This window comes from Diabrotica undecimpunctata, chromosome 6 (assembly GCF_040954645.1).
Source record: "Diabrotica undecimpunctata isolate CICGRU chromosome 6, icDiaUnde3, whole genome shotgun sequence".
In the NCBI taxonomy this organism is placed as follows: Eukaryota; Metazoa; Arthropoda; class Insecta; order Coleoptera; family Chrysomelidae; genus Diabrotica; species Diabrotica undecimpunctata.
The window spans coordinates 107,406,325-107,429,017 of NC_092808.1; the positions used below are offsets into that span (position 1 = coordinate 107,406,325).

Here is a 22,693-nt window from a genome sequence, read left to right on the forward strand (position 1 = left end):
TAGAGTCTTATGCGCTCTATTAGTTGAGTATTTCTTAAGATTTTTAAAACATATTTGTCTTCTTTAGTTGGTCAGTGCTTTTTTTCCAATCTATTCGGCTGCAGATAAGTATTTTGAAGCACTACCAAACAATGACGATAGATGTAATAACTGCTTTGGAAATCGCTTTTCACATCGAGGGGATTTTGTCGAAACATAAAATTATTAGGCCAAGAACTTTTCAGACTACTTTTCAGAATATACTGTTTCTTAATATTGTTCTGAAGCTATTAGCATAATTAGAGCCCGAGAGCTTGATTTTTATCTTTTTACCATCCGTTTCTTTTAGGACTATATTTGAATCATTCCATTGAATCCTAGACAAGAATGTGTGCTGTCACCAATGCTATTTAATCTCTATTCGGAAGAAATTATGAAGAAAGCATTGGAGGAAGAAGAGATTGGGATAAAAGTGAACGGCCAACCAATTAATAATATTAGATACGCAGATGATACGGTTTTAATGGCGGAGACAGTAGAAGACCTGCAAGCCATTTTAAACAAGGTAGTCACAGCTACCTACTAATCAAAGATTATACAAAAAATGTGAATGGGACATCAGTGACTCCCAGTTCGGGTTTAGGCAAGGTTTAGGAACACGAGAAGCAATAGTAGCAACACAGGTGCTGGTCCAAAATTGTTACGATCAGAAGAAGGATGTGTTCCTATGCTTTTTAGATTACCAAAAAGCGTTTGATCGTGTCCAACACCAGAAGTTAATGCAGATCCTCAAGAAAGTTGATACAGACCAAAAAGACATAAGATGCATTGAAAACTTGTACTGGCATCAAACGGCACAGTTAAAAATTGACAATTCTATATCCAAACCCATACATATAAGAAGGGGCGTTCGACAGGGACGTGTGCTTTCCCCTCTTTTATTTAACATTTATTTGTAAGCCATATGTCAAGAGTCTTTGGAGGATGCAAAGATGGGAATCAAAGTGAATGGAGTATTGATCAACAACATACGATATGCTGATGATGGTGTCTTAATTTGTGAAAACATAGTCGATCTTCAACAACTTGTCACTATAATCGGAGAATACAGTAAGCGAATGGGATTAGAGATTAATACCAAAAAAACCAAATTTATGATCATCTCCAGAAACTTGGATGCACTTGAAAACTCCACCATAACACTGAATACTAAGTCTATTGAAAGAGTGAGTAAATTTGCCAGAAAGACTGGCATCGGACAGGGAAGTAAAATGGCGCATTGAGCAAGCTCGACAAGCTTTCGTAAAATTCAAGAAGGTACTGACTTGTTCAGAGTTCGATCTTCAACTGAGACTAAGGTTTACTAAGTGATACGTGTGGTCAGTGCTGCTATATGGCGTAGAGGGCTGGACACTCAAAACGAGGGATATAAACAGATTAGAAGCTTTCGAAATGTGGCTCTATCGACGTATCCTAAAAATACCATAGTCAGCGAAAATCACAAATATAGATGTCCTTAAAAGAATAAACCAAGAACGCCAACTTTTCGAAACCATCAAGAAAAGGAAAACGGCGTATCTAGGTCACATCATGCGAAATGAAAAATACCAGTTCCTCCAACTTATAATCGAGGGTAAAATTAAAGGCAAGAGAGGAGTGGGACGCAAGAAAATGTCCTGGCTCCGAAACATAAGGCAATGGACAGGGATTAACGACATACAATCTCTGATACATATTGCAAGAAATAGAGAATTAATGGAAAATGTGATCGCTAACATCCATTAGTGGATTTGCATCTGAAGAAGAAGAAGAAGTCACAGTTAGTGAAGAGAAAGGGTTAACAATGAATGTCAAAAAGACGAAATTCATGATTATTTTAAAAAAACAAAGATTGAATGCAAACCTGTACATTCACAATAACGAAATCGAACGGGTGCACAAATATAAATATTTGGGAACAAGTGTTAATAACAACAATGACATCACAGAAGAAATAAAAACTAGAATTGGAAAGGCTCGAGCTGCTTTTGTTAATATAAAGGACATTCTGGGAATTCATGACATTAACTTAAACCTGAAAATGAGATTGGTTAGATGCTACATCTTCTCGATACTGCTGTACGGAGTAGAGACTTGGACTTTAAACAAGAGCAATATTGATAAACTAGAGGCCTTCGAAATGTGGAGATACAGAAGAATTTTGAAAATACCTTGGACAGACAAAGTAACAAACAGTGCAGTTCTTCGAAGAATGAAAAAAGAACGGGAGCTGTTGATCACCATCAAGAGAAGAAAGTTAGAATATTTTGGTCATGTAATGAGAGGGAAAAAGTACCGATTGCTCCAGTTAATTATGAAAGGAAAGATTCAGGGCGAACGAAGCGTGGAGAGACGACGTATATCTTGGCTGCGCAATTTAAGAGACTGATTCCAGTGCACATCTAACCAATTATTTAGAGCAACAGCTTCAAAGATACGAATAGCAATGATGATTGCCAAACTCCGTAGCGGAGAGGGCACTTGAAGAAGAAGAAGATTGAATCCTATATTCATTATCCCATGCGTGTTTACATATTTGAGATCTATCAATGGAATGATTCAAATATAGTCCTAGAAGAAACGGATGGTAAAAAGAGAAAAATCAAAGAAGCGGTTCTAATTATGCTAAATGAGACCAATTGTGTCGCAAATTCCTCGGTAGAATGTAGTAGATACATATAGAGCATACATCATTTATGTTTTTTAAATAACAAACATATAAAATCAGAATTTGGTGTTTATTTAAGGTAAACAAAATGCACGACCAAATACTTACCATGTCGGGATAGTATTGTGAGGTTTTTTTCCTGGTTTTTCCCTCATAATTTACTATGGAATCACTAACAGGAAAATTTTACTGTCATCATGTCTTTTTTTAAAGACATTTGTCTTTTTAAAGACGAATTACATGCTATGATCTTTTCTGACGGATATTCTCAAGGTAAAGTTGATTTCATGTAATCGAATGAACTATCTTATAAGTAAAGTCGTCCCAGGGGCGCAAATCAACAATATTGGCAATATCATTTTAAAGTCGTCTACTTTAAAATGTATAATGTATGTCTGAATTGTCAATATAAATGAGTCAGATAAAATTAAATTATTAGAAGAATTTTTCACTAAGTAACAGAAAAACAAAAATGTGTTTAATTTACTAATGCTTGTATTTTGAGAACGATTTCCGAAGTGGAAATTGAAACGTCAATAAACGTACTTTAACCTTTAATTGTGGCTTATTTCCATTTAAATAGTAATTAGAATATACTGTATTATGAATGATCTATATATACACATTCTACGAATAAAATTACTATTAATTTAATTAACAATATACAAGAAAGCTATTATAATTATTACATTTTAGCATATTTAATGTTTATATTAATAGAACTAAAATTCTTACCTTTAAGTTCAATTGTACTTTTATACAGTACTTTAGGTTCTTCGTCTAACGATAGGTTGTTTAATTCAAGAATCGTAGAGTTTGTACCCAGTATTAATGGGGGTTTTGTAACATTTGTGACTGTAAAATAAGATTGAAACTGAAATTAAGTTAATACATATAACTTACAGGAAAGTATCTTGTAATAATTTACAGTTGTTTCATAATTTTAATAAAAATTATTTGTGATGATTTACAAAAATAGAATAAATACTTAAGTAAAATAAAAAAATTAAATAAATATTACAACACTACAACAACAAGTACATACACTGCCGAGCATAAAATTGGGGTTACCCTGTAATTTGAATTATTATATTATTATTAATATTATTTTAAAATGTTTTATTTTTTGCATTTTTTTTAGTTTTAACACAGTTTACTAATTAAAGATAAATGTTTTTTCGACAAGTTTTGACAAAAAAGGGCCCCTTACCAAAATTCTTAAAAATTATTATCAGCATAGTTTTGAATTCGGTGGTTTTATCTATCGACTGCAACTTGTTTGTGTAGTGTTGTCATTGTTAGTATATTGTAATGAGTATAAATTCTGTTGTTGCGGTAAGATTTGTGACAGCGTTGAAAGTGACCGTCGTTAGCGCGAAACAGCGATAAAAATTGGTGTAAAACTCTCGAGTGGAAACAACAGAGGAGAACGTCTTCTACAGTTTGCCAGTGAAAATAATCTAGTGATAACAAATATATACAATTTATAAACACCATTCGAGAAGACTATCATAGTGGACTAGTCCAAATAAAGAAAACAAAAATCAAATTGACTATATACGCGGAAAATATGGAAAACCTCAATAATAAACGTAAGAACTATGCCTGGAACATACTGTAGATTAGATCTACCCACAGAACTACACGCTAAAAATACATGAGACACAACAGATAAGGGTAAATAATAGGGAAAATAATCCAGATAAAACTGATAAACAAGGAAAAACCACAAATAAGATATAAATAATAGATCGAATGGAATAAACAGCTGGATGCATTGAGCGGAAAAATAGAGCACACCGCGGAAAATCCAAAAGAACAAACATTGGATGTCAGGAGAAACACTAGTGAAGGCTGTCTACTAAGAAACAAAAAACCCCCAGGGATCAATGGCATACCAGCGGAAATCCTAAAGTAAAGTCAATGGGCGAGATTGGCGTAGATGTAATACTGGATATATGCAAGATGATATGGATCACAGGCAGGCCGAAAAATCAGTAACCTGCGATACGCAGATGACACACTTATGCTAGCAGCAAATGACGTCGAAATGATCAGCATCTCATCATCAAAAATCATGATGGTAGATAGGGTAAATAATAATCTACTGCATTTACAAAAGTATTTCTTGCCGTGGTCATCTTCATAGTATCAATCCTGTTCCGAGGCTGTACATTATTTCTGTGAGCAATATTCGTTTTTACGATTGGGAGGTTGCTAACCTTGCCCATCGCCCTCTACGTTTTATTCGGGCTTCAGGACAACAAATAGAGTGGTAAAGACGGCAAGAGACGGTTCTCCAATACGAAGAGGATCGTAGGAAGACCACGAAAACGATGGAAAGACAAATTACTGTAGGAACATTGAAAAAAGACAGAGTCGTGTCTAGGTACATAAAAAGACGAAGAAGAAGATTTACACAAGTAGTAAGTTAAGACAGATTTATATACTTGGGCTCCCAATAACTGACAATAGCGAGAGCCCCTCAGAAATAAGCGTAGACTAGCAATGGCCCGAACGGCAACAGCTACATTAATTAAAATATGGAAAGTCCACACAATAACAAGGAATAATAAGCTCAGGTTGGTCAATGCCCTTATTTCTACCATTGGTGCATCCACAGCTACCAGAACCAATCTGTCAATTCTATAAGAACTTAGAACATTGGGGAAAATGGAACTATTGGAAATACGAGTAGAAGGAAAGGTAGATAACCAAAGACCAAAAGAAAGATCTTCAACAAGATGGGTAGACCAAATGAAGACTCTGGTGGGAAAGTCCCTGCATTAAGTCCCATCTGGCCTAAGAATCGCAGCGAATGGAGACAGCTAGCTGAGAATTAAACAGCGAATAATAAAAGCAAAAGCAGCATTCGTTAGAATGAGAACCATTTTCAACAGTCGAGACATATCATTAAAAACAAAATGCCGTCTATTGAACTGCTACATATTCACAATTCTGCTCTACGGAATGGAAGCGTGGACACTGACTGTTGCATCTATGAATCGGCTCGAAGCTTTCGAAATGTGGTGTTATAGGCGTATCTTACGTATATCCTGGGTTGACAGAGTTACTAATGTGGAGGTCCTGCGTAGAATGGGGAAAGAATGTGAAATTCTCATGACCGTCAAAACTAAAAAGTTGGAATATCTAGGACACGTAATGAGAAATCAAGAACGTTACGGCCTTCTCCAGCTGATTTTCCAGGGGAAGGTAAATGGTAAGAAAGGACCGGGAAGAAGACGCATTTCCTGGCTTCAAAATTTACGAAAGTGGTATAACACGACTACCACTGAACTGTTCCGCGCTGCAATAAACAAAGTAAAGATAGCCGTGATGATCGCCAACATCCGGAACGGATAGGCACTTTAAGAAGAAGAGCTGATAATATTTAGTCTCACCACGCCCTGATAAGGGCTCAAGAAATAAGGAGGCGGAGGACAGATGACTCCATTCCACCGGCCTAGATTTTTAGCTAAGCGTTAAGAAAATACTGTATGTTGTCATCGAGAAAAAGATACATTACGTCGTCTTGGAACGCATGTTACGTTTGTACCTCGCTTGTACCTCGATACGTTATTTGAAATTTCATCTGCAAGTTTATGCATTTAGCAGCTAAGCCATATTCAATTAATGACTTGACATTTTTCCTTAACGTGATAGACAAACTCCACATTAGATGAAACTCCAGCTTATTTAAAGCTCTAATTTTTAAAGTATAATACTCTTTAATACTCGGCGATTTAAGGTCATGCACCTTATGTTTTTTACTTTCCTTTTTGGATCGTTTTAAGATCTTTGAAATCATTTATTAATGATCATTAATAAAAAGTTATACGAATTACAGGTAAGCAACTTTTGGTTGAACAGAGCCTCTCGGGTTCACACACTGTTTCTGCAACCAAACTGTTACTGGATTATATCTTCCGATATCTTGTATAAATTAAGTTCTGAATAATTTTCAGAAACATTCAACATCTCAGACGTGAACGTTATCAATCCGCAGTCGTTACATTTCTTGGCTATGTTGGATTTACGAATAGGGGAAAACGTAAAAGTTAGCTAGTTTTCTGGAATTTTGTCTATTGTTCGAGACAATAAGTATTTGCTATAAGATCAATGAGTAACTTGTTTTCTTCCATAAGTGTTATAATTTCGCTATGGATATTATTGGGTAAAAGTGCTTTAGTAGTTTTTATTTCTTTAATGCGTATTTTATTTCTGTTGTTAGAACGGATAAATTATGTTCAATGTTGTGATAGTATTTTGTACTATATAGTCTGCAAACAAATTTTAAATATATTGTTTATTCATTGTTTATTGTCTATACCGTCATTTATGCGTTGTATATCCAATGTTGCTACTATCCATGAGTATATCATATTGTCTACTATTTATTCGGCCTGTGTTTTCTTAAGGGAAAACTTGTCAGCATGTTTGTTCTGTAAACCTTTTATCTCTTCGTAATTTAATAAATTTTTGCATTTAGCAGCAAGGTATGCTTGAAGGACAAATCTAAACTGGGATAGTGGGATAGTTTTTTGTGTTACTATTTTGGTATCTTTAACTGATTATGTTGTAACCTATTTGATTTCTGACGTAATCCGTTGTGACGTAATCACGTTGTAAACACATTGAATTCATTGTTTACTTGTAATTGTTAAGTGCAGAGGAAAAGCAATTTTCCGGAGGGCAAAAAAATTAAACATAGTTATAGAATAATAGACAATTAAAAAAATAATGAAATAAATATGGTTGTGTTACTAACTTTGTCGTTCTGCAGGAGTTGATACTGTAGTAGTCGCAGGTGGTCCAGAGCCATTTTTGTTTCTCATTCTCAATTCAACAGAATAATTATTGAGTGCTTTTAAATCTCCTACCACGATATCAGACTTGTCAGGAGGAATATCCTGTGTGTAAACAAGTAAATTAAATAAACGCTTTTTTAAATGCTTAAAGGGAAACCATAAAAGGGGCACAGTAATTGCTGAAAGTTATATTGATTGTATATTACAACAAATCGCTTAAACATAAATGGAGTATTTTGTTTCATGCTGATCATGCAGTGCACCTATTTTGTAAACAAACAAAGATTCTATTTTAAAATTATAACTTTCTTATTAAAAGGTATTAGTAAAATATAATATTTAGAGCAAAAAAGTATTGTTACTTTTAAAAATTCTGCTCCTAGTAGATATTCATCGTTATCTGTGAAGTTTGGTGACTTTTTCTACTTTAGTTTTATTTTACTATTTTTATTGGGAATAAACCATAATTTTACTTTAAAATAAGTTTATTTTGACGTTTACATTTCCACTTCTGAAATCGTTTTCTGAAATTTGCAAAGTGGAAATCGAAACGTCAAAATAAACTTATTTTAAAGTAAAATTGTTGGTTTCATAAAATAGATGTAAGAGCAGATTATCTCTGAGGTGGAATCAGCTTAAGTAACTATAAAGAAAACGTCTTTACAGTATTGCCGCCTCAAACGCTACGGCACTACAACTTTGTGTGTTTTGATGACGATAAAAGTTGATTAAGCCATTATTAGATCCAAAAAACAATAATACCACGTTACAGACGACCAGTTATTCGATGTGATTGAACGTGCTCATCAGGAATGTGATCATGGTGGTATAGATTTTACAATTAAAGCCTTACAATTAAAGACTACAAAGCAAGTAAAAGAATCAGCCTCAAAAGGGGCTAGTCGTTAAACAGATATTATTTAAAGATATTCAGGTATGGGCACAAGTAGACCTTATAAATATCCAAACGTGTCCTAATTGTGATCAAGATCATTTAACAAAATTTTAGATTTTACCTCCCCTACACAGAGAAACAGCACAGGAGTGGCTTACATTCTTCTTGATATTTTCCGTACTTTAGGTGCACCTTCGGTGCTTTAATCAGACAATGAATGAGAATTCACCAAACGTGTCGTAAAAGAGTTAAAAGTTATGTGGCCCAAATTGTCCGTAGTGAATGGAAAACCGCACTATTCTCAAAGTCAGGAAAGCGAATCAGCATATACACCAAATATTGTTCACCTAGATGGAGATTCGCCGTGGGGTCCGCCAAGGGTGCATTTTATCACCCTTGTTATTCAATTTATACAGTGAAGCCATCTCAGAATTAGCGCTTGCCGAAGTCAGTGAGGGCCTTATAATAAATGGTGAGCCACTTAATAACATAAGATATGCTGACGACACCGTCCTTCTGGCAGGAACACTAGAAGAACTGCAACACCTTGCTGAACAACTAAATATATATTGTAACGATTATGGAATAAAAATAAATTTGAAGAAAACCAAGTTCATGATATTTACAAAAGCACAAAACATCAAAGTTAAGCTAGTACTAGATAATACAGAAATTGAACAAATATCTTTGTACAAATACCTTGGAGCATGGATTACAGAAGATACTGATCAGAAAAAGGAAATAAGATGTCGCATTGAAATTGCACGGTCAACTTTTAATAGAATGAGAAAACTTTTTTGTAATCGCGATATCAATATATCGCTCCGAATGAGAATGCTTCGATGTTATATTTTCTCTACCCTTTTGTATGGGGTTGAAGCTTGGACACTTAAAAAATCCAACATTAAAAACTTAGAAGCATTCGAAATGTGGTGTTACCGACGTATTCTGAAAATATCATGGATGGATCGCAAAACAAACGAACAAGTTCTCGAAAAACTAGGAAAACAATGCTAAGTTTTAAATTCCATAAAAATCAGGAAATTGGAATACTTGGGGCACATCATGAGAGGTGAAAAATACGAACTACTAAGGAATATAATGCAGGGTAAAATCAAAGGCAGAAGAAGCGTAGGTAGACGTAAAATCTCGTGGCTACGCAATCTCCGTGAATGGTTTGGATGCAGTTCAATTGAACTATTCAGGCGCGTAACCCACAAAATTATAATTGCCAGAACGATTTCCAATCTCCGATAGGAGCGGAACATGAAGAAGAAGAAGATGGATGATAATAAAACTAATCGTTGCAGTGAGGGCCACCGATTCTGCCAACTGCAGAAAAATTGCGCATACCATCATGGCATACAACAATCACAGTCAGTTTGAAGTGATCTTTTGTGAGTTTAATATAATTTAATATTACATAAAGTATTTTACAAGATCAAACAGTTGACTCTTTAAACAGAGTAGGACGAAACAGGGAAGAATAAACACACTTTTTTTGAGCAATCAAATAAAAGAATGCAAACCTATTTTTCTTAATTTCGAAGGTGTGCCCGACGTTCACCTGTCTCTAAGAGAAATCAGTGCAAAAGATTCCAAATTTTGGGAACAAGGCTGTATAAAATGCTACTGCATAAAAAATGCTGTTCCTAATTATATAAATGTAAAAGATCTATCGTTTTGTGCAATTCTAAATGTCATAATGCCTTACCCTATGAGAATAAAGACTAATGTTTAATTTTAGTTACAAGAATATAAAAACAATAAACACTAAAATAAAAAAATGACGTTTTATTAAACCTAATTTAACAAATTATGACATTTTATTTCCCGATTGGAGTTTTACTGGTCAAACCCAGACTTCATGAAAGTAAGTTTCGATGTTTGCCTGTAGTCTCACCTAGGTTTGACAAAGTCACCCATGTAGTCAAAGGCCGAAAAACTTCATTTATTTGGGCTTTGACTAAGATCTTAAGTCAGACCTGAGGATTGACTAGTAAAACCTAGGAACGCCGGAGCTTCGAGGTTTGACTATATAGTACTTATAATTTTTTTTTTGTTTTATCTCGTACTCTTTCCCTATCAGTCTATTTTCACCTAAGAACTAAGTATATATATATATATATATATATATATATATATATATATATATATATATATATACTTATATACAGTGTGTGGAAGAAACCAATTATGGAATAAAAATGTTTGTGTCCTTATTATAGAAAAAATATAATATAATAAAATATAATAAAAAATCTCTGGGACACGTTAACTTTTAAATTTAAATGTGCGCTTTTTAAACATAAATTTAAATGTACAGGGTGATCCACGCAAGTCTTGCTTCAACGGCAAAACAACCTGATTTCAGCGAACTACCTATATCATGTAGGGTCTATAATAAATAATACAAGGTGGAATTTTGAAATTAATAATTTATCATGTGTTATGATATTATTTTAAATTAGCTAAATACAGACAACACACTTCTACTCTAAGTGTCAGTATATTGGGGAAAATTTCTGTTTAGTAATCGTGTTAACATTTTTTGTCATGAATAGGTAAAAACTGTCTAGATGTCCTGCTAATTAAACTAAATAGGTAAATAATGCGGATTGTTATTAATTAGTTGTTGGTGTATTGATATTTTCCATTAAAATAATAAATTACTAATTAAAAGCTAATTTCTTGCAGAAATAAAAATGAAATATTCAACTGAGACCCACCGAATTGGGATTTTTATGATGATCGGTTACGGGGAGAATTGTAGAAGTCAAGTTAAAGTAGCAAACTTATTTAATCAGAGATATACTCATGCGCCTAATATTGCACAAGGTACTGTGTCTAAAACTTAAGCACAATTCAGAGAACTTGGACATGTCAAACCATTAAAAAGAAAACCGAACTTCATTGAAGATGAGGTGAAAGTGGATATTTTGTTAAGTGTCGCAGAGAATCCAACGTCAAGTTCACGTCAAATTGCATATCAAAATAATGTGAGTCACACAACTGTCCTAAGGTGTCTAGATGAAGAAAAACTTCATCCATATAAATTGACTTTTGTGCAGGAGCTAACAGAAGACGATCTAGATCGTAGGATTTCTGCGAAAGAATGATGGATAAAATTAACATAAATGAAATAGCTCTTGGCACACTTCTTTTTTCTGATGAATCAACATTTACATTGAATGGAGAGGTAAACCGACAAAACTGTAGATATTGGTCAGCGGAGAATCCTCATTGGATGCGTGAGACACACACTTAGTATCCTTAAAAGTTGAATGTTTGGGCAGGTATTATAGGAGATCATATTATTGGTCTTATATTTGTAGATGGTAATTTGACAGCGGAAAAATATTTAAGCATGCTAAGAGACGATGTTCTTCCTCAGTTACTCACTTATATCCCAATCCAATAGACCCGATCCTACCTCATGAAACTGTCTGATTCCAGCAGGACATTGCAACACCCCATTATGCTTTAATGATGAGAAATTACTTGAATAGAAATCTTCTTCAATAAATGAATTGGACGAAGGGGTACTATTGAGTGGCTAGCTAGGTCGCCAGATCTTACGCATTTGGATTTTTTTCTGTGGGGTTATCTCAAGAACAAGTATATGCAACACAACCATTAGCATTGAAGACCTCAAAGAAAGGATAACTACATAAATACGGAATATTTTACCTCAAACTTTTAACAAAGTTCGGGACAAGTTTTATGGGAGATTGTGTTATTGCCAACAACAAGGTGGAGAACATTTTGAGCATTTATTTTAATCTAATCCAATCAATTACCTCTGGTATTCTATAAATTAATTGTCTTCAAGAAAATTATAGACTATTCATAATAGACCCTACATGATATAGTTAATTGAGATCAGATTGTTAAGGAGCTTTTAAAAATATACAGGGTGTTTCATTTAAAATACAGATTATGGCCTATGCCAGACTGTTCATTCAAATTTATGTTTAAAAAGCGCACATTTAAATTTAAAAGTTAAGTTATCTCAACGTTTTTTATTATTTTCTAAAATAAGGACACAAACAATTTTATTCCATAAGTGGTTTCCACACTGTATATAAATATTATAGAACTATTCAATATTCACAGATATTTTAAAGACACTCGGTGGATGAATTTTCGAAATTACAGTAAGAAAACCACAAATAAAACAAGCAATTATTATTACCCCGTTTATGGTTTTTTTTAAAACATAAGAAGATAAAGAAAAGCATATGTACATAAGCAAAGAAAAATATTGCATGCAGGAAGATGCTGTAAGTATACATAGTTGAAGGTTAAAACATATAGAGTTGAGGTTGTTATTATTATATATTTTATACCAAGAGAAAAATACATAAAAATACACTATTTGATCTTAAGTTTGTAGCGGACAATTTGGCAAAATATGATTGAACGTTTTTGTTGTACATTTAATTAATATAACTATATAGTATATATTGTATATTTTTCTCCAAATGTATATTACTTTAAAGGAAAAGGTGCATATTTGCAAGCTTTGGTGCTTAAAAAAATTAATTGAAATAAAGTTGAATTGAATTGAAATAAAATATCTGTTTTGTATAAACTAAAACTAAACTTTTTTATCTTTTCCTATGAACCTCAGGCGAGTAGCTCCTCTTTATGTACTATAATTCGAAGATCTTATCAAATTCAAGATGACAGAAGCATTAAATCAGTACGAGGAAGCATATATATTACTTGAATAATTTATCAATTTTTTTTGTACGTTCTGTAATAAAGTAGTGTAGTAGTATAGAATGTTCACAAAAATAGTGTCTTTATGATCCTAACGGCTTCATAAAAATGATGATAAAGTAATAAAAATACACCCTTCTTATAAATCTTCTATTGTTGAAAATTTTTATGTTATCAGGACTGTCTTTCATCCTAATTAAATATTATACTTAAACCCCCGCTACGTTTATTGCTTTTTTTATCGCTTACCAAAATTATGCGTAAGTTAAAGTACTATATTTGTGGAATAGACCTTAGAAGATAATGTTTTCCTTGGTACTGCAGACTCCATTCCAGTAGAAAATGCGTCACCAGTAATTTTTCATAGTCAACTAGATATACCAATGTACGTAAGTTTATGAATAAGAGAAAGCTATAAACATTTCTGAGCACTATTTTGTAAGAAACATGGTTATCATCTTAGAATTTTATTTATTTTGTCGTATTCGCATGTCTGATAATATTGTTCTGATTTCAGATGACCTAACGGCTGCCGGGTGTAGAGTTGTGTTATAGAGGTAGCACCTTTTATCGGAACGACCACATCGAGCGTCATAGACGGGAGATGGTTCTTGATAACTGGTCCTCATAAGACAGCTAACTCTCACTTATGGCTCCACGTGCCACACCTCGGGCAACTGCATTGGTCTGCAGGCTAAACTAAGTAAGGGTAGCCAGATATGGCGAAAATTCCACCGAGCGATTGCCGGTATAAGCAATCCCACACTTGCTGACCAACGGCTTCGGGCGGATGAATTGGTGAGTGGAAGGGCACTCTTTTGTCCTGGTGCTAAGAAATTAATTGGCACGAAAGGCGAATGAATCAAGTAAATGGTCAACGGCGTAAGGATGCAGAAGAGAAGGAGAAACCACTGCATTAAGGATCCAATTGGATATCTCTAGTACGATCATCATGACTGTACAACAAAAAGCGACGTCAACCACTGATCATGGGAATCGGAGACCAGGATCCGGCATGGGAGGTATATCACACGAAGACCACAGGGCCTGTGGTCCCCTGAGCAAAATCCCTGTGAAGTACTAAATACCACTCCTAAAAAAATAGAAAAACACCCAAGAGAGTATTAAAAATTGGTACATGGAATGTTAGGAGTATGTATGATCCAGGCAAAATGCAGAATATAATACAAGAAATGCAAAGATTAAATGTCGACATTCTAGGCATTAGTGAGGCAAGGTGGCCAAATTCTGGCAGTTTTTCGACAACAAATGGCATGGTATATTACTCCGGAAACAGTAGTAACCAACACAGACACGGCGTAGCAGTTTTCGTATCTAAGTCTATGATGCAGTCGGTCATTAATTTCACTCCAGTATCATATCGGCTCTTATTTCTTCAATTACAAACAAACACAAGTAAACTAAATATCATACAGATCTATGCACCTACTGCAGATAAATCCGAGGACGAAATTGAACAATTCTACAAAGAAATCAATCAAGTATTAAAATCGACGAAACCACGAGACATCACCGTAATTCTAGGTGATTTTAACTCAAAAATTGGTAAGGGAAAAAGTGGAAAACATGTAGGAGAATACGGACTCGGTAAAAGAAATGAACGAGGTGACAGACTACTTCAATTCTGCCAGGAGAATAACATGATTCTATCTAATACATTCTTCAACTTACCAAAGAGAAGACTTTATACGTGGAAATCACCCCAGGACAATGGCGAAAGAATAATTCGAAACCAGATTGATTTTTTACTGATAAACGAACGATACAGAAACTCCTTAAAATACGTTAAAGCTTACCCAGGCGCAGATGTCTTTTCAGACCATAACCCTCTAATAGCGCAAATGAGTATTAAACTAAAAAGATTGGAGCAGAAAAGAAGAGCAAATCAGATAGACGTCAGTCATTTATGTAACCTGGAGGTAAAAGAGAAACTGCAAAAATGTATTAATAATAATTTCAAAATACTTCATGAAAAAGAAACATCTCAACCAACGAACAACATAGATAAAAAATGGCAAAACGTAAAAATGGCGATAACAGGTCCTGTGAAGAAAATTCTGACTAAAGAAAAACCAAAAATAAAGCAAAGGTAGGTGGATGACTGATAAGATCCTTCTTCTCATGGACAATCGGAGAATAATGAAAGGAAAAAACGAACAAAGGTATAAACAAATACAGAAAGAAATCAAAATAGAAATCAGAATAGCAAAAGAAGATTTTTATAAAAGAAAATGTGAAGAAATAGAGCAATTGCAGGCAAAACATTATATTTTTAATGTACATAAAAAAGTGAAAGAACTTGCAGGTACACAAAAACGTAAGCAGCCAAATACCCTGTATAATGTCAACGGAAACATAATAACAGAACTAGAAGAACAGTTGAAGACATGGAAAAACTATATTGAGGAACTCTTTGCAGATGATAGACAATAATCTGAGCTAAGTAACATACAAGGAGACAAAGGTCCAGAAATAACGGAAGAAGAAGTAATGTACGCACTAAAAAGAATGAAAAATGGTAAAGCCCCAGGTCCAGATGAAATACCAACGGAAATCCTTAAACTAATAGAAAAAGACTCGATTCACATTTTAGTTGAACTTTTCAATAGCATTTATACATCAGGAAAAATACCACAAGAATGGCTTTTATCCACCTTTGTTACTATACCAAAAAAGGTAAATGCCAAACAATGTAGTGATTACCGTACAATCGGTCTGATGAGCCATGTACTGAAAATATTTCTGAAAATTATACACTCTAGAGTACACAGAAAACTGGAAATGGACATCAATAATACCCAGTTTGGATTCCGAAATGGACTTGGAACAAGAGAGGCGTTGTTTGCACTGAACGTTATGTCTCAAAGATGTCTTGACATAAATCAAGATGTATTCGTGTGTTTCGTAGATTACAACAAGGCCTTTGATAAAGTGCGGCATGATCACCTAATCAGACTCCTGACAGAAAAGAATTTAGATAAACGAGACATCCGACTAATAGCAAATATGTACTACAATCAGAAAGCAGTAGTGAGAGTAGAGAATAATACCACTGAAGAAATTGAAATAAAGCGAGGTGTGAGACAAGGGTGTATACTGTCACCAACCCTGTTTAATCTCTATTCCGAAGACGTAATGAATAGAACACTCTCTGAGCAATCCGTAGGTATTAAAATAAATGGTGTTAGATTAAACAATCTGAGATTTGCCGACGACACCGTTCTGATCGCAGAAACACTTGAAGAGCTACAGACATTGGTGAATAAGATAGCAGACTGCAGCGAAGAATATGGACTATCTTTGAACATAAAGAAAACTAAATTTATGGTAATATCGAAATCAACACAAAATGTCCAAAATTTATATTTATACAATGAAATTATCGATCGAGTTAGCAAATACAAATATTTAGGCACTTTTATAAATGAAGACAACGATAGCTCAGCAGAAATCAAAATAAGAATAGAAAAAGCCAGATCCATATTCACTAAAATGAAGAGAGTGTTCTGCGGAAGAGATTTGAGCCTTGAAATGAAACTTCGCCTGATGAGATGTTACGTACTTTCTGTGCTGTTCTACGGAATGGAGTCATGGACATTGAAAAAGATTGATACCAAAAAATTAGAGGCATTTGAACTATGGATGTATCGCAGAATCCTGAGAATATCATGGACCGAGAGAGTCACAAATGTCGAGGTCTTGAGAAGAATGAATAAAGAAAAGGAAGTCATATTTACGATCAAAAAACGAAAACTGCAATACTTGGGACACATTACAAGAGGCGAAAGATATGAACTGCTTCGAATAATTATGCAAGGGAAAATAGCAGGAAAAAGGTCCATAGGAAGAAGACGAAACTCCTGGCTAAAGAATCTACGGGAATGGTATAGCTGTAGCAGCAACGAATTGTTTCGGTCAGCAGTTTCGAAAATACGTATAGCCCTGATGATCGCCAACCTTCGGAACGAAGATGCCACTTGAAGAAGAACGGCTGCCAGTGATATGTTGAATGAACTCAGCGATGCAGCACATAAAGTAGGTCTAAATATTAACTATCAAAAGACAAAAATGATGACTAATTTAGTTCCGAGCCATCCTAAGGGTAGAAGACGTCGAAATTGAAATTGTTGACAGCTACATATACCTTGGACATACGGTAAAAATTAGCAGAGATAATCAAACTGCTGAGCTGCTAAGAAGAATAACACTGGGATGGGCAGTATATGGAAGTCTGCGTGATATTTTTAAAAGTGATATACCTATCAGCTTAAAAATAAGAGCCTTTAACCAGTGTGTCCTGCCTGTCCTTACATATGGCGCAGAGACACTTACCCTAACAAGGACATCTACACGAAAACTATTACACCAGGCATGGTAACCTGTATTTTTAACCTGATGATGGAACTGTTGTTCCGAAAACGTTCGTGTTTTTGGTGTAGCCCTTTTAAGGGTTTTTATAAAGTATACCCATTTACAAAGATTAACCTCTTTTTCTAACAAGAACATCTACACGAAAACTACAAGTGACGCAACGTAGAATGGAAAGATCATTGTTAGGCATAACGTTGCGAGATAGGGTAAGAAACGAAGAAATCCGTAGAAAAAGTGGTGTAGAAGACATTATAAAACACATAGTCGAAATTAAATGGAGGTGGGCAGGAAACGTCGCTAGAATGACGGACAATAGGTGGACCAAAAAAATCTTGGAGTGGAGACCGAGAACGGATAGACGAAACCCGGGAAGACCACCCACAAAATGGACTGACGACATAAAAAGGATTTGTACCAACTGGATTGCAGCAGCGCAAGATAGATCTGAATGGAGGTTTTTCGAGGAGGCCTATGTTCAACAGTGGACGACTATGGGCTGATGATCATGATGATGATGATTCGTATGTCTATAACATCTGAGCCTATCTCCAAGTTACTTCATTAAAGCTTTATTTTATTTTTGAATCCTAAATTACCGTTTATTGGAGTTTACTGGTTTATATTGGTCTTACATTCATAAAGTAAGTTGTATATACCGTGTTCCAATGAAAATTTGTACTCATATCAAATGAATGGCAAAAAACTGGTTTGAAAATGATTACAAAAAACGTCGATTTTTTATCGAGAACAAACGCATTTTATCTTAAAATAATTCTTGCAACTTTAACTCTGTACGGGTGGTTGTAACTCCATACCAATTTTAAAATGGGACAAAGGGTCCAAGACATTTTCATAACGTCTAAAATCATTTAATTTTTTTTAATGGATTAGTTGGAGAGATGCAAGAGAATGGTCATCTAAATCTCCAAGTTTAAATCCCTTAGATTTTTTCTTCTCAGGTTATCTGAAACCAACCGTTTTTACCACTAAACACGAAAATAAATTAGATTATGAATAGTTCTATTGAATTACCATCCCCATAACAGTTTTAATACTTAAATTAAATAATTAAGTACTCTGCACTGATTGTCAAATTTTATTTAAATATTGTTTTTTGTGATTTAAATTTAACTTCAAAATACAAAAAGGTATTTTAATTTAACATTTTTTTAACGGTAGGACAAAAAAAAGGGAACAACGAAATATGCAGATCAGAAGTATATTTGACAGAATCAATCAAATTATAGTACCTTTAATCACTATTTCTTCCTGTTTTTTTATTTTTTATTTTTATTTGTGTTTTGAATGTACTCCAAGTATTAAATCTCAAACTTCAGGTAAATTGTAATTAATTTTAAAAACTTCATTCATATGTATGAATGTACTTATATTTCACAAAGAATATTGTTTTGTAATTCATAAACAAGCGCAGGTTATCTGGTTACATTTACATACGAAAAGCTTATCTTAAGAGATCAAAGCATATATGCATACAAAGCTTAGTGAAAGAAGAATATAATAGACAGAAAATATGAAAAAAATTATAAAGAGTATAGAGCCTAGCCACACAATCCATATTGTAGAGTTTGCTTTCAGAATTATTAAATCTTAAGGTTACGATAATGATTTTTCATTTAAGCAGAGAAGATCTATTTTGTTAAAATAAAAATGGATGTTTCTAAAACATAACAAGTCAAACAGTTTAACCAACGAGCTTTATTGTATTGACGCATTTTTGTTTATGGTGTTTTACTATAGTAGCATAATATAGAGAACAGTTAAGGTTGGTTAACGTGATATGATAACTATATGATACTACATAAGTATAATAATGAATGCTCAATTATTTAACTTATCACGAACACCAGATGAATTTATATCTAGTTACATATTTAAGTATAGTAAATATAGGTGTATACGGAGTGTCGAAGACTGTCTCAAAACGTATAAAACATTGCTTTTTTTTACTTTATTATAAATATATGCTTTTTCCATCATGCTGTTTCACGTTGACGTGTTCATGAGGCTTGACTCAGGGAGACTGCTGTAAGAAAATCAAAAGTTCAGGTAAACGCAGGGTAAAGGCGTATTTTATCGTGGGCGTATTTATTTAAAGACTGCGTTGCCAAAACCGACAAGGTTGTCTTTAAAAGTTGTCACGAACAATACACTGGATACACTAGCTTGTACCACTCATCATATTAGGCCTTATGCCTACATTGGGGTATCTGTAAATACGGACCCCTATTCTTTCGTACTTGTAAAACCAGAATATACTAAATCAACAATATAAAAAAAAGCTCTAAGAAGATTCCAGAAAACACCGAGGTACTGACGAATCTCGGCAATGCTTATCCGATGCTTAAAAAAAGGAGCTCTCATCAACATGAGAGTTTAGGTATTGATACTACCTCCGAAACTTCCAACCTACAATCTACTACACTCCAACAATACAGCAGTAATTAATACTAACCAGACTAATTGGTATCCAAATCCTACAATAAAATAGGGCCATAAACATGTCCTAATAAAAGTTATTGACGAAGCTCCATGTTCTTGTTTATTTGAAAGAAGCCCACTCACAGACGGTTACTTTAAGTTATTATGTGCTCTTTGAAATGACTTTCCTGAAGAACAAATGGAATGAAAAGTTGTTTTCCAGAGACCGAACGTGAGGATTTGAAAGTGACATTTTTTGGCAAACTAAATACTCAAAATGGAACGTTAAGCAGTATTGATCTCCAATACAGTCCCGGTAACGGAATACATATGAGTATCCAGGTCGAAAAAGAGTCCATAGTCGAACCGAACAAGTTAAACTAAAACTCTATTAGTAGCTCCATCATACTAGGTTTATACAGTTAGATAAACAGAAATCTATACAGACTGAGGACAGATGGAAGAAACGTCATAAGGCAATAGATTAGGGAGTAAGCTTTAGGCAATGCCAGCTAATTAGGAGTATGCTAGATAGTAAAATTGGAACCTGTTGCTTTTGTAGATCTAACCTGACACTTAGGACATTGGTTATGGTTATGGTAGATCGGGGCAGGGCCCATTTATGAGCCCTTTAGATACTTAAGACCTCCTAAAATGGACCCATCTATCATACGGAATAGGCCCATAAGGACCTAGTCTTTGGCGTTTCTGGGGTCCTGGCTGTTCAGGGCTTACATATCTTCAATATTCGGCAGGGGCGCCAAGTCTAAGCCCTTCCTACCGTTCTGAACGTTTATTCATTTAGTAACCTTGGGCCTCATAGAAAGCCACAAGTCTCTTTAAGGGTAACTTACTTATTAGGCTCGGTTGCATAAAGACCAAGCTCAGGATCTCCCTGCCCAGCACCAGGCACTTCCAGAGGACATGTGAGAAGGTTTCCTCCTCCTCATTAGAAAAACGGCACCGTGGGTCTCCTGCCAATCCAAGCAGATCAAGGTGCCGCCTGAGTTTAAAGTGGCCGGTAAGCATACTGACCACTCGAGAGTACCTTTCACGGTCTAGAAGGAGAAGTTGGGCTGTCAGACTTTTAGATGGCCCCACAATATGGAGCGTAGCCTGTCTCATACCTCTGTCCCAGGAGTCCTGGAACCTCCGCAGAAGAATCTCTTTGAGACTATTCCAACCAGCACTAAAGAACACTTCAATCACAGGTTGGGGTCCCACCAGCAGAATGGATGAACCCTATCTTGCCAGGGCGTCAACCCGTTCGTTCCATTTCACGCCTTTGTGTCCTGGTACCCATACCAAGTTAACCCTATTGCACTCAAGAACTAGCTTAGAGTTGACTTTAAGTGCTCTCAAAGCCCTTAGCGATGCTTGACTGTCAGAGAAAATACAGATGGTCCTGCTTCAGCAAGCTCTATCTATTACCTCCTGAGCACATATCAGGATCGTAAGGTTCTCGGCCTGAAAGACTGACGCATGGTAGCCGAGAGCCCGGCCAGATTTAAATCCGCTCCCATATACTTCAGCACCTGTCCAAGAAGGAGGATGGGAACTCAAATTGGGGGGCCATGCTGTCCTGTACCATAGAAAGTACAGGACAACAATCGAGGGCCTGTCTTCAGATGTCACAATAATCCATGCGATCATTAATTTGCGACCAGTACCTAGAGAAGTTGAGACGATAGGCTATCATCATGGCTGCGTGCTCTACAATACGAAGTAGAGGAGGTAAATCCAGCAAAGCCTTAAGAGCCGCTATGGGAGTGGTCCTTATGGCTCCTGAGATGACAAAGTATGCCAACCGCTGGAAATGGACCTTAGCTGAAGCCAGTCTAACCCGGTGCCACCATACAATGGTCACTTACGTTAGCATAGGCTTTATCATGACGATACATCCAATATAATATTTTGGTCTGCAGACCCCATTTGACTCCGAAAGCTCTTCTGCACGCCCAGAAAACTGCCGTGGCCTTCTTCATCTTGGAGTTGAAACGTTTCTTTCATGAAAGTTTAGAATCCAGGATCACTCTTAGATACTTCACTAAATTGAAAACCGACAAAGTTTACCATAGACGGTAAGCTCTCTGGTAAGTTTTATGGCTCTTCTCCGAGTGAACAGAACCGCATCGTTCCCGGGAAGACTTTCTCAACCAATATAACTACGTCATCGGCGTAGGTTTTCGCATATATACCTTATTCGGAGAGTCGCTGAAGAAGGCTGTCAATCACCAGGCACCACAGCACGGGGAACAAATCTTCTTCCTGAGGCCAACCACCAAGATGCCGACACACGAACGCAACAACCGTTTCGGTAAGCAGCTATCTGCCTCAGATAAAGCAAGGCCTGGATCACACATTTTGTAGATCTATCCTGACTCTTAAGACATACAAGCTGATTGAGTTTTTCGAGTATTACTTAAGTTTAGTCTATGTTTTTCGCAACATTGTTGAAAATTGTTGCTCATCGACCGTACCACTAAAATTATTAACATTTCTTGTTAATTGTATATTATGCATATTTAAGTTTTTCGAGACACTATGTACATTAAACATATTAAAAACACATAAAATGTCGTAAATGTACATAGACGTCTAAAATACGTAGAATATTCAAAATATTCCCAAGCAGTTGCAGGTAATTCGAGATGCTTATTGGTAGATGTTAATTTAGGTAGTAGAACCAACCAAGAAGCATACGGATATTGACGTAGATTGGGATGTTTAGATTATTTAAACTATGTT

The 22,693-nt window shown here is 35.2% G+C and overlaps 1 protein-coding gene across 3 annotated transcripts in view; it reads right to left on the reverse strand.

The window, feature by feature from the left end:
• The window catches only part of sev (receptor protein-tyrosine kinase sevenless), a 231,028-nt gene that overhangs the window by 70,737 nt on the left and 137,598 nt on the right, over positions 1-22,693 (reverse strand). For all 3 annotated transcript variants that reach the window (XM_072535084.1, XM_072535083.1, XM_072535082.1), the window contains exons 6-7: positions 7,455-7,596; positions 3,422-3,541 (exon numbers count right to left, since the gene is read on the reverse strand). In XM_072535084.1, the coding sequence (XP_072391185.1) occupies positions 3,422-3,541; positions 7,455-7,596 (262 nt within the window). The remainder of the gene's footprint in view (positions 1-3,421; positions 3,542-7,454; positions 7,597-22,693) is intronic.